This window comes from Atractosteus spatula, chromosome 4 (assembly GCF_055471065.1).
Source record: "Atractosteus spatula isolate fAtrSpa1 chromosome 4, fAtrSpa1.hap1, whole genome shotgun sequence".
Taxonomy (NCBI): Eukaryota; Metazoa; Chordata; class Actinopteri; order Semionotiformes; family Lepisosteidae; genus Atractosteus; species Atractosteus spatula.
Genome location: NC_142709.1, coordinates 35037751 through 35051847, shown reverse-complemented (window position 1 = coordinate 35051847; position 14097 = coordinate 35037751). Strand labels below are relative to the sequence as shown.

General features: G+C 38.3%; 1 protein-coding gene across 1 annotated transcript in view; it reads right to left on the bottom strand.

Annotated features, from left to right (window-relative positions):
* Positions 1 to 315: 315 nt before the first annotated feature.
* The window catches only part of LOC148836293 (interferon alpha/beta receptor 1a-like), a 28547-nt gene continuing 14765 nt past the window's right edge, over positions 316 to 14097 (bottom strand). Inside the window, exons 5-7 of the mRNA XM_088914912.1 lie at positions 12779 to 12929; positions 7340 to 7479; positions 316 to 5759 (exon numbers count right to left, since the gene is read on the bottom strand). Of these exons, the coding sequence (XP_088771038.1) occupies positions 5520 to 5759; positions 7340 to 7479; positions 12779 to 12929 (531 nt within the window). The 3' untranslated portion in view covers positions 316 to 5519. The remainder of the gene's footprint in view (positions 5760 to 7339; positions 7480 to 12778; positions 12930 to 14097) is intronic.

The window sequence follows — 14097 nt, the reverse complement described above, 5'->3', positions numbered from 1 at the left end:
AAACTGAAGACAGCAGCTCTCTTGAAGACACTCACTCAAGATTGGAGATCCCTGCGTTTCTAACCTACAAATATGTACAGTCTGGTGCAATCTGAGTCTTAACAACAGCACTAACTCTTATCTTTCAGTAACTCTCCCACTGTTTTTCAAGAACATTTTTTGTTTCTGTCTCACTATAGTCGATACTCTTAAGTATCATAATACTAATAATGTGAAAAGTTTTGTACTTAGAAATGTGTTGGATTTTTTATATGGTGCAACAATCTTCCCCTAAAAGCTAAGCCCATGTCTTTGTTGCTATTAATACGAGATATACAACCAATAGTCCATTTATTTTCTTATAAAAATAAAAAATGCAGTTATACAACACTGAAAGCAATACTTACATTTTGACAGTGTTTTTACACATAAATCTGAAATGAGTGAAAGCCATTTCATACAAACAGAATTAAAAGAAAAATGAACATACAGAATAACCAATCAAAGCAGAAACACAGAGGGGTGTCCATGGTACACTCTTAGTTTCACAAGGCTGTTATCACAACTGTCAAACGGTGTAAAATACTGTACAGTCATGCTCGAAAGTTTTAATTTGAGATTTTTTGTTTTAACCACAAAATACTTATTTAATCAGAATGTCACTTCCTAATTGAAATAATTATTCACCAATTTGAGTGTTTTGAAAGAAAATGTCCATGCAGCAAAATAATACACACACTATTCAGAAATTGAGCAGTAACCCTTAGTTCTCTGACTTACATCAAGGTAAAGCAGGATCAGGTGGGTCAATGACAGAGTCTTAACCAATTAACCAGGATAACCAATGAAACTGAAGATCTGAAATGGTGTTAGGGAGGAGTAAACATAAATAATTGTAAATAAATGTTAGAAATAGGTCAGTTACTCTTCCTATTAGTTCAGCCTCGAACTAAGTAAACATCAGCAGAACTGAAAAAAGTAGTGGATGCTCATCAATCTGCACAAGGTTATAAAAAGCCATTAAAAAAGATTTGGACTCCAAAAATCCACTGTTGGGAAAAGAGTATACAAGTCGAGGGCATTTAAAACAATTGGCAAACAAGTGGACAACCTCCTAAAATTTCACCCAGGGCCACAAGAAGAATGATAAAAGAGGTAAAAGGTTATCCTATAATAACATCCAGAGATCTACAAGCCTCCCTAGCTCCCTCTGGAGTAGTGGTGCATAGCTCAACAATAAGAAGAACCCTGAACAGAAATGCCATCTATGGAAGGGTCCCCAGGAAGAAGCCTCTTCTGTCAAAAAAGAACAAAGCTGCCCGTCTGAAGTTTGCCAGAGACCACCTGAACAACCTTTAAGAGTTCTGGAAGTCTGTTCTCTGGACAGATGAGCCCAAAATTGAACCATATGTGGACATAACAAGAGGGCCCATGTTGGGCGAAGAGCCAACATAGCCTACCACCAACAAAACCTTATCCCTCCTGTCAAGCATGGTGGTGGGAGTGTCCTTGTATGGGGCCTGAATCCTATTGAAATGCTGTGGCAGGACCTGAAGAGGGATGCTCATGCAAGACATCCTTAAAACCTCACAGAGCTGGCAGAGTTTTGTAAAGAGGAGTGGGAAAAAATCCCTCCAGCAAGATGTCAGAGACTGATAATTGGTTATAGGAGGCAACTGTGTGAAGTTATTGCTGCTAAAGGAGGTGCCACAAGTTATTGACCAGAAAGGGTTAATTTACTTTTGCACACAAGGTTTGATGTGTAGCAAAACACATCGGCTGCTTTTCAATTTGTTTCAGTTCCCTCACCCCCATACAAAGGAGGTGAAGCACTCGTCTCCTCCCTTTTGAAATTTAAATTCACAAATTGAAATCTGGAAGTGTACACTGCCCCAAGAGAAAACATGCTCTTTTTAAGCAAACTGGAAGGTTTTGTATTTTGTTATATTTGTTAAACATAAAAGAAGAAACATTCTACAAAACAAGTAATAAATCTGAAAATGTACAAAGAAAGTTCTGTACAGGGATATTCAGTAGTTTCCACAATACCATTGTCAGTTTTCTTAATTCTTTAGCTTTTCTCATTAGTAACAATTTCTGTATTATTGCAGGGCAACTGGACATATTGTCAAGTTGAATGCAGGAGATTTTGACAAGGTATCCAAACATTTTGCAATGTTCTAAATTAACATTAACATGTTCTTGCAGTTTGTGGACTAAATACCCAGCTCCAATATCATGGTCCTATAATACATGCTTACAGTACATAAAACCTGATAAACCACAATGGTATATGATCTTATTTTAAAACCAAATAACCACAGACCAAAAAATTGCAATCTGCTGTCAATGTCAATTATTGGTCTTCAAGTATGGAGTAGCATTTTGTGTATTAAGACTGCTACATTTATACAAATGTACAACATTTGTTATACAACTGTTATACCACAGTGCATCCTTTTTACTTGAACCATTGGGATTTACTATTAAGTTCATCCTTTAATTTTTTGAGTGAGAACATTGGAATGGTGTTAAAACGACACATTACATTCTGTCTTGAATATCTAACACTCAGGCTGAATTAAAACTTCAGACAACTCAAACAGCATTTTCTTAACACTCCACATAATTGATTTCTGTTTCAAAAGCTTCTTTTAACCTCTTTTCAAGTACAGGATTAGAAGCAGTGACCGGTGGATGGGTTGAAATTCTGATTTAATCTCATGTAAAACCCTAGTTTCGCATTGGTGTTGAACTGAATACAAAGTGCGCCTTTTAAGTACCAAATTTGGCCTCTCCTAGGCATTGTAAGTATTTTGTAATAGAGGCACCGAAAGAAAAATAAATCATTCTTATTGTTCAGGTCACAGCAGGTAGCAGAAATGTTTCAAAAGCATATACAGAACCTATTGACTGCTGTTAAATAAAAACGCCCAAATGCCTGAGGCTCTGAGGGTTTATCGTAATTTACAAAGCCACTGGATGTACTGCTCTGTATTGCTGCCAGCTGGACCCAAAATAGCCAACACGCTTGGCATGGGACAGGTTTTTTTAATATGCATAATAGGTACAGTCTGAGTTATTTACTCACTCTCAGTGAAACCTATAAGATTCCTCTTAACAAATCAGATAAAGTGAAAGATTTTTTTTTTCAGGAAAGACGTCAAAAAATAAAAATAAAGGAAACAATATCCAAGGGAGTTAGACTCTTATTATAGAGTTGCTCAATGCTCAAACAAAAACTGGACTGATAACACAGGCAATCTGTTGATTCCAGGCTCGTACTTCTCTTTAGTCTTTGGCATGTAAAGAAATTTAACTAAAACAGAATTTTACAAATAGTAACTTTAGTCTTTCCAAGGCTAAAAAAAGTGTAATAAAAGTGGAAAGAACCAATTCCAACTCTAGTACAGACATTTAACTGCATATTTTTAGCTTATATTGATATTCTGTTAAAACAATTTTTGAAGGAGATCAAATAAGCAGGGGAAAACCAAAAATTAGAAGCCAATCAGCTATTTTATATAATGATTGTCCTGGATGAGCCTCTCAGGATTTTTTAAATTTTAAGACTGCTTTTAACAGCAATGCCAATTTCTCCAAGTATTAATGACTGATTCCCAATTTAATTCAGTGCATTGTAAAGCCAATGTGAAATCCCATCCCATCTTTGTTTGGTGATTATGGTGTCAAGAGGCAACCATATGTGCTTCTGCATTTTGCTATTTCCCTCACACTTGAAGGCTCTGTGCAGCCAGAGAGTTCCAGACGGATGTTATGAAATGTTTTAATTTACTTTTGTACACTAGACTACTGTTAAATACTGTATATTTGGTAAAAAAAACAAAATAGCACTTGTAGTTGGCACTTTGAATGGAATTTCTCCAGCAGTTGCCAAATAATGCAAAATAGTTTTCTGAACTGAATGTACTTTGATAAAAGAAATTTACTGCGAAGTGGCATCATCCACCATTCAGAACAAATGGCTTTATAACAGGATTTGGAACTGCTTCTTATTTATTTTAATGCACTTATTTTAACAGAGAAAAAAAAGACTTTGATGTGGTCACATTTGGTCCTACTTATGCGATGGACTAGCCTAAAGACAGAAGTCACTGCCTTCATATTTAGCTATGTCCTCCTTTTAGCCTTCAGAAAACCCATCAATAAACAGTCTGCAACGGAGAAACATATCAGCCAGGGAGGCTTATGGCACTAACTCACTGACCAAAACATTAGGAAGCCTATCTGACTATTGGACTATACCCAATGCAGCCCATTGTCTCACCATTTATCCAGCAGGATCAGAGAGTAATGAGGATAATGACGTGTAGAATTGAACTACAGTTCCACCAGTTCCATCCACTTTCAACAAGATTGAGATCTGAGGATTGTTTTAGCCAGAAAAGATGACTGGAAGACAGTCCAACTCCTCATACCCAATTTTGTCTTACCTGCCATTAAGGGAACATGTTCTTGACCAGTGAATATATTAGCCTGCCAACTGGACAATTCCCGCTTTACAAAAGTGCAGCTTGCTGGTCTTATAAAAGGAAGGTAGCATTCTCTACCCTGACAAGAAACACCAGCACCTTCACAGTGGCACTCAATATGCATATGATGTATTGCCGCAGAGAATGTGTCATGTGTCTTACAAAAAATGCTCCAGGGTAACAAAAAATCATAACACTTTCTATGGCAGGCAAGGAAATGTCCACACATTACCTTCAGCACATTGTGATTTCAGTTTGCTCTGTAATACTGAAGAAAATAGTGAATAGTTTGTCTCACAATTCAACATATAAGACTGCCTTGGTACAATGTGCAACTGTGTACAGAATGAGAGCAGATAAAACTGTATTATCCACCAGCAGCCAATGAAGCACCAAGGGTAGAGAAACTATATTGTAAGACAAACAGGGATGAAGGCCCAACCATGCAAGTGCAGTTTTGGGGTTGTAAACCAGTAGTTAAGGCCAAGAGGAGGGGATCAGGTATTCTCTACCTCGCACAGGACTTGACAATCCTTCTAGTTGGATTAAGGGATCAACACAATCTTCGCCAATGGTAAAGGGGATAATCCAGTGTCTATTTAAAGATCTCTCCCCACTTCATTGTGAATAGGGAAAAAAGGACCTGTGTCCATGAAAGACCAGGAAAAAAAATGAAAGTCCAGACCAAAAGACAGGTAAAGCACCTGGGAAGTTATATTGTAGTATCTAACAAACACATCTGATGCACACTAGCCATGTTAGTGCACTGTCATGTGAACTGCCTGGCGATGTGATATCATTTATCATGATCACCTTCTGTACACACTCTGTTTTACAGTTTTCATAATATCTGTGGCCAAATATATGTAAATACTCGAATGTATTCTTTGGATTATATGAATGACTTCTACCAATCTAAGCAAAGTTCCTCCACTTTTCTTAAAACAAACTGAGCTCAGTTTCAGATTCAATAGCTGCACAGGTGGTATGCTCTCAATACAAGGCTTTTCTTCTCCAGAAATTTTGCCTTGCAATTTTTTTTAAACTTCACAGTCTACAAGAGTTCTCCCCTTGTTCTGCTATGGTGCTCCTGAGGCTTCCATCAGATCCCTCCTGTCCAGAGCCGATCCCAGAGTCGCTTTCATCCTGCTCTGTGTTTAGGTCTCGCTGCTCCATACGGTGCAGGGGCAGAGTGGTTTCTACAGGAATGACCTGCATGAGTTCACCAAACGCCTCCCTCCGGTCCCCAATGAGTATCAAGACCTGAGGCCCTGAAGTCATGAAGTCCTGGCAAGTAAGCAGAAGAAAGAAGGTGAACCAAATGGAATTTTACTATGAAAAACAAAGTTTTACAGTTCCTCCTGGACATAGTGTGGATTTACCACAAAATTGCAAAATGTAAGCTTAAAAAGATGTCCAACATTATTTTCTAAGGTATCTCTATTTAATTTTTCTTGTGGAAGGTATTTCATATTTTTGAAAAGGATGTGCAGTTCAGTTTCAGATGCGATAATTTATTATACTTCCCTGATTTATTGCTTCACTCTAAAAGTCTGGAATAGTGAATGTTGGGCTGCTGTCTTTGCAGAAGTTATAGGACTCAAAAGATAAATATTTTATTGAGGTTAATTAACTTCACTGTTATATTGTTCAGACAGCCATCTTAAAGAATAATTATTCAACTGTGACCACATTATTCTGACCTTAGAGGGTGGAAATATGTTTTTAAATTACTGTTCATAAAATAATCTGGTGTCATAACCTGATTCTTAGATTTTAATTTTTATGCACTCTTCCATTTACTACACATATGATCAACTAACAATCAGCATTTTGATTTCAGTCTACACCAAAAGGCTCAAACTGAATTCAACACTACGATTAGAATTATGTAATATTTTATTCTCCTGTGCATCAACACCACTAAAGAGGATCACCTGACGCTACAGTATATGGCACAACATAACCTGACATCCATTAATAGCTCATTCTTAGGGCTGGGTACACAGCTCCAGTCCTGGAAAGCTGTAGTGATTGGATTTTCATTTCCTATTAGCTTTAATAACCAAGGTCTACTATTAACTGGACCGATATTCTACTTCTCAGAGGTCCTCAGCTGTTGAAGATTTGAAAGTATTTTGTCCCTTGATAGACTGGAGATGTGTACCTATTTGTTACAACACCATTGTACCTATAATTTCATGTCATTTGCCAAACTGCTTTATACCATACGGTGTCGTTGGAAGTCGAAGCCTACTCGGCAAACAACGTTCACAAGGCAGGGTACACCCTGGACGGGGTGCCAGTCCATTGCAGGGCAGGTGCAAGCCAATCATACATGGAGACAATTTGGAGGCCACGATAAAGGCTGAGGGGGGAAATTTGGCCCAGACACTGCGATAACTCCCTACTCTTATCGAGAAATGCCCAGGGATCTTTAATGACCACGTGTCAGGAACTTGGTATAACATCTCATCCGAAAGAAGGCGCCCACTACAGTATAGTGTCCCCTGCAGTATACCAGGGCATTAGGACCCACACAGACTGCAGGGTGGGCACACCCCACTCGTCCCACTAACACCACTTCCAGCAGCAACCATAGCTTCCCAGAAGGTCTCTTATCCAGGTACTGACCAGGCTCAACCCTGTTTAGCTTCAGTGGGTTTCCAGTTGAGACCTGCAGGGTATTATAGCTGCTGGTCTGTACCTATAATAATACCTATTATATTACAGAATAATCACAAAAGAGCAATTAGCAACTGAAACCCAAACAGTCTATGATACCCCTAGATGTAGATCACCCTAGAAGGACTCTGAAGAAAACACACACACACACAAGATAACAGCTGCCCTGGGGCAGGACATACCTGTAAGCTGTCTGGAATCTCATATGGTGGACAGAGGTGTCTCATACAGCTGTAAGCCTTATAGGTGGCATAAGAGAACAAAAGAATCACAATTACCACTATAAGGAGGAGCACTGGTAGCTGCCAGATAGGAGTATGTCCTGTTAGGGAAACAGACAAATATTAAGTCAATAAAAAACATAAAATACAACTTCCTCACAAATAACTAGTATTTAGATCCAACCATATTCCTTTTGTTTAAGAGATTATTCTCAGAACTAATCAAAGTTCTTAAAAGCCATCCTAGAAATCATTCATTTTTAAAATTAATTAAACAAAGCTATGGCTCATAAACACATTTGCCCAATATATACTGCGAAGCAGTGTGGATTAGTGGTCAGGGCACTGGATTGGTAACTAGGTTCAAATCCCAGCAGCTATGGGGTAAAGCACTAATACACTAGACTGCTCCAGTAAAATACCCAACTGTATAAATGTATACAAATCCAGGTCACTTTGAATAAATGGATCTGCCAAATTAATAATATTCAACAAATGCATAAAGCATAGATGTGAAAGTTTCATTCAGTACAAGAAAACAAGGGCATCCAGAACAGTTACATTTTGCTTTTCTAACAGTCCTGCATAAACAGTAATTCTTTGGGGAATTTGCATGCAATTTGTCAGATGATCGCATTTCTACCCAAAATGAAGTTTTTTTTACAGTTACCTAAAAATGGTATAAATAATCAATGAGCCTGACAGTGCTAATTTTATTTTTTCATGCAGCATAAAGAAAATGAGACCTTTGCAGATACAGTCCTGATACAGTGTGGTCTATATGAGTATCTGCTGATACAATATGTTCCGCAGCAGTCCTCCGGCCTGAGACCCTCTGCCTGGGGTAGCTCCTCTGCATAAGAAAGCTGCTGCTCCAGTTGTATCACATTCTCACCCTGACCTCTGCCAGTGACCCGTAAATCCTTTTCATACTGACATGCTTAATCCAGGTCTCTATCTGCTCATGTAGATTGAATAAGCATTTTCATACTACAAACCGAAGTAGCAGGGTTAAATCAAGAGTCTCAGTGAGCCATGTGTGTAATAATAACATAGACTAATTTTCCAAAGCCTCTGTTCTGAAGTTGACCTGTGTACAGGATTGTCCTCTTGTGTAATACTACTTTGGCTTCCCTTTCGGAATTTGTTTTTGGAAAACGCTTACATTTAAACATCTGTGGACTGAACTGCTAATGTTAACAGAAGTGGAACAGTTGCCAGATTGTTCCTGGGAGCAAAAATGTTTTGAAGATGAAAAGTCAAAGAAACCCAGCATAGCTCACCGAGACTAGAATTAATCTTCTATCTAGCCATTTTCTGAAAGAAGCCAAGATAGTTGGGGTTGGCTTCAACAACATAGATGGGTAGCTTGTTCTATACTCCCACAACCCTTTGTATAAATAAGTGCCTCCTGTTCTCAGCTTGTGAATGAAAACAACTCGGATAGAATTTGACCAATAGAAGGTGACCGGGGCAATATCCAGATTGGGAGAGATATATGTATAGGAGTGTCAGTGGCCAAAACCAAAATACTGTAGTAGACATTGTTAATGACTGCTTGATTACCCAGTTTGACAGGGCACTTAAAAGAAGCAAAACTTGTATTGATCTTTTCTTCTCAAAAGATCAAGATAATTCTATTCCAGCAGTCACTCAAGACAATGGTAGTACTGGAAAAATGCTAATATTATGCCCATCCAAAAGAAGGACAAAATAAACGAAGAAAGCAATTCCAGACCAATAAGTCTGATTTTTATTACATTATCACAAGTAAGTTTATGGAAATTATTATTAGAAATAAATTAGAAGAACAACTACATCAAAACAAGATCTCAGGGAATAGTCCATTTTATTTTTAAACAAGGAACAACAGTAATGGATGTCTCAATAAAATGATAATCTGATTAAATACATAACACAGAGATATAATATATATTTGGAATATTAAAAAAAATGATCTGCATGTGAGAAAATAAGAGAGCTCTCAGATTTGGCTCCCATCTGAGCAGCAATGACTCAACACTAAATCAACTAGATGTTTCTTGTAACTCTCTGTAACTCCCTGTAACTCATTCCTGGCGCCTATCTGTGAGATTCTTGGGAACATCTGGATTGCGATCCTAGATGTCAGAGGTCATTATGACTCATCTCTCACCTTGACCAACCTGTAGGGTGTGTATACCCCATGTGGAATGCACGCTAAACTTTCAACCAATCATCAATTGTGATGGCCAATCACGTGACAGCCAGTGTTGTCTGTTTAGGGACTGCAACCTTGTTTCAGCAAAGTGTCAGCCCGGGGAATGGCCGTACATAGATTGCTAGCCAACGCCAACATGGACGCTTCGCTTGATCACCTGAGTATACGTTTGGACTCTTGTCGACAACCTGAATAAGTTTTTATTCAGCAGCAGTGCTACACTGGGAGCAAACTGAGTTTCTTCCCCCTAAAGAGTGACTTGCTCTGACCTGCGGTCACCCTCTGTGCATAGAGACTTTCTACTAGTCAGCTGGACTACTAGTAGGTCCCTGAGAGAGACACTGTCAGGCGTGTCACCACAGCAGAAATCTCTCCACCTAATTCGTCTGACTCCGAGCTGCACCCCTACTGGGTGGCAAGGAGCCAGAGGACGCCGGGACAACGCCTACTGAATGCCACAGCAATTGGATGCAGCCGGTAGCTGGTCTTGGTGTCCGTGCCGGAAAATACGAATCCATATCTGGATAAGTAAACCCAATGTTCTATATTGCATCTCGAGAATTCAATATTTACCTCAACACAAGTTGATTTCAATTCAATTCATATGAGTAATGTATTTACTTTTGAGTAGTTAATGTAGAGTGATTAACGATAGTATAGCCGAACGGTATACTGAAGCATATTCTGTGTTTGTATCTCTTTGTGTTTTGCATCTCTTCGTGATTATATACCTTGCACTTTGACCACAATAAGATCTGCCACCAATCCACTACACTATCCAGACGGACTGTTATATGTTTCATGCACAATTTATGTATTAATAAATGTATCTCGTTTATTGAATCTGTGAGTGTGTGTGTTGCTGATCGTTTGATTTTGTAAAAGAACCACCACGTGATTGCTGCTACCAGACATCATTTAGAATATTGCTTAAGACTTTTGAGACCACTTTATAGAAAAGACATTGCTGCTCTGGAATTAGGCCAGAGAAGAAAAAACATACAGTATACATCTTAATGAGGGACATTAAGGGAAACATCCTCCAGGCTGAAAGAACTAAAACTGTTCAATCTTAAACAGAGAAGACTACGAGACAATGAGAAAATCCTCAAAGGCATCGACAAAGTCAAGCCTGTGAACCTCTTTAGAATATACAGTGAAACACAAACCAGAGGACACAAATAGAAACTACACAGAAATGTACTTAAAACTGAAAACGAGAGACATTTCTTTACCAAAATGATTGTGGGAGCATGGAGAAAGCTACTCAGCCATTTTGATAAAGCAGATAACCTGGCTTTAATAAGCCAGAAATGGCTAGTGGACATCCTTGGATCAATTAGCTACTAACTACCAAAGGAACAAGATGGGCCAAGTGGCCTCCTCTTGTTTGTAACTGTCCTTATGTTCTTACTGTGAAATTGTTCTCTATCTCCAATCTCCAAGTGTTTCTTTTCTTTTGAGCTACCTAGTTGAATACAAGCTGGATTTGGCAGGTACAAAATACTTATTTAAAAAAATGGCAAAAATAACCATTGTGATTTCTACACCTCACACATCTTCAAAAATAAACCTGTATCAGAGATAATGTCCAGTGTAGCATGACATTTCCTTAAAATACTTTTTCATGAACAAACATTGTATCTCACATAAAATGCAAAACAATAAGCTTTAAGTATTCAGAACAAAGGTTCTTTTCTGGGTAGTCTGGAAATCAAATTCCTTCTGACGACTATGTTTTTGGGGGGTGTTTGCACAATAGGCCAGCATTTATCTTCCTGCATGTAAAAGAAATCTAGGTCAGTTACTTACAGAAGCTATTTAAGAGCAGCCTGAGCTTTTCACGCAGCTTAGACTTCTATCCTAAAGTGCACGCAATGTGGTTTGATGTACATCCTGCCAGTGTTCTTCAGTTAAGAAGGGGCGAAACAAGGAAGTAATGCTTAAAATATTTCTTCAACAGCTTTCAACACACTATTAAAAAGGAAGTTTTTATTATGGGAGGACAAAATGTCTTTCAAGTTATACAGGAGGGTCTCGATGTACTATATATATATATCCGTGAGGGCACGAAGCAAAGAACTGTTGCAAATAGCCAAATTGTGGGTACTTGGGCTGGGGGCAGGGAGAAGCTCAATCACTAGCTAGATTCTTCTCATGATCCTGCTGCACCGCTAGTTTGAAAGTTGTGGTTAACAACCTTCAGCTTGGTTTCATCCAAGACCATGTCGGCCAGACCAAATCACGAATAAGCACATTTTCATATGTTTAATTTGCAGATGTTGAGACAATACTGTACTGATTTAGAGTTGACAGCTGTTCGCATGGGTCAAATAGAGTGATAATAAATATTTATTATCACATATATTATATAATAAACATGAGCAATATAAATAAAAAAACTTGCCTTACAGAACAGCTTAATAAAGAATGCATGAGTGTTTCCATTATTGTAAACACAGAAGAGATTCAGATTCTTCTAAATTCATTATAAGTTTACTCTGTGATGAGAATGAAATGAATAATATATGTTTTCAAGCAATTTAAATACCCTATGCAAGCAATTGCATAACAATTGCAATAACAGCTAACTCTTTTTGCATAAAAGCTACAATGTACACAAAAAATAAAAATACTAAAAAATATTAGCAGAACATCAAATATTTAATAAAAACAAATGCCCCTTGCTGCCTTCTTGATCTACATCCCAAATGTGTTCTTAAAAACACCGCTGACGCACAATCCAATCTATTCATCAGGGATTGATAGCTCCCTATTCAAAATAAGCACTCAGTTGCTCCACTGTACTAATAGAGAGCTTATGCGAGTCAATAGGTGTTAATTTAATTTATTTAACACTTTATCCTTGTCTTCAGCAGATGCCGATGGGAAGATACTCTTGGACACTCAGCCCCCTGAGGAGCAGCAGGCAGAAAAAGAATGAGCAAAGAATCACAAAAGCACAGGCAGCAGGATGCAGACTACCAAAAGGGCTAGATTAATGCTGAACAGCCTCCTCTCATTTGGAAATTTTATCATTTTCCAGGTCAATGCTGCCCGACTTTTCAATGAATGAAGGGCAATCTTTGATTTATCATCTCTTTGCATACTATGAACACAAGTTTATGTTTTCTGTCCTGTGCCCCTCTTGCTCAGTATTTGTGTTCTGTGCCAACTAAACGTAGTGAAGCCATTCCTACCATCGCCTTCCGTTTCCACACACTTTGACTCGGTGAAACGGCTCTGTTTCTTATACTGGATGTTGAAGACCCGAACCCGGAGGCAGTACACCATCCACGGCTCAAGCTGGGAGAGTATAGCGTAGCTTCTGTTGAGTTGCAGTGTGTGGATCTGTCCAAAAAAAACAAAAAGATCAGACATTGCCCAAGTTTATAATAACATGCAATTTTATTTGAGTGCTTTGTAACACACCATAAGTTCTGTACAGCAGCACACCCACAACACAACATAAGTAAAAAAGTGGGGAATAATAGTCATGCAAACTGACTTAGTGAAACCAAGCGCAAAACTAAACTTTATATTAAAGAGAGGTTTTAAAGAAAGTGCTGAAAGTGTTGGCAGCCGCAGAATTTCTTATGAATGGGACCTCAGCCTTGCTGAGTAAACGTTGCAAGCAAACTTTCCTAAGATGACCTCGAAAAGACAACACAGAATTGGTAACACAAAGATTTCTAACCAACATCAAAGGTTTGAATTCAGCATAATCAGCAATACTGAAGCCACCAACATTAAAAAACTGATGTTGGGAGTATGAAGAGCATAATCTTGTCTTTTAACAGTTTATTATAAGAAAGGTCTGTTCATTCATATCTTCATATCTGGCAAACACCTGTAAAGCACACAGTCTGAGGCACTACTGTACCTTTGTTCTTAGTGTCATCAGCAGACCAGTGAAACATACTATAGTTTGTCCACATTTAAAACAGCCAAGGGTAACAAATTGGCTTCTGCTAGCCAAACCAAAGGGAAGTACCGATAATTCCCTGATAATTTTCCATGCAACTCCGTAGGATGCCATGAATGACATTTTCAAAAGCTGTTCTTATGTCCATAAACAAAAGAATATTAAGTTGCACAATAACATCAGACTATCTCAACTACCATTAATGTCTAACCCCCCAGTTCCTGGATATTTTGCTGGATCTTCAATCTTTTCAATTGAAAAGAGTGGTCGAGCTGCCATTACATAAGGAATGGAAAATGCTGCTCAGCCCCGCCCTGAGAGAATTTGTTAATTTGATGGGTGAAGGATAACAGGAAACCTCAGAATATAAGCAAGAGGTTGTAGGCATCAACTCAGGAAACATCAGCACCTTCACAGTTGAGGCCTTCTTACTCAGTTACCAACGATTAACTCACATAACTAGTTCTTGCACTTACAACTGTAGTTCTTGTAACAGTGCACAAAACGTAAATATAAAATTGTCTTTTTTTTTAACATGCCAAGGAAATGCTACCAATATGCAAAAACAGCTGTCATTCCTCCTTGCAGTATGTA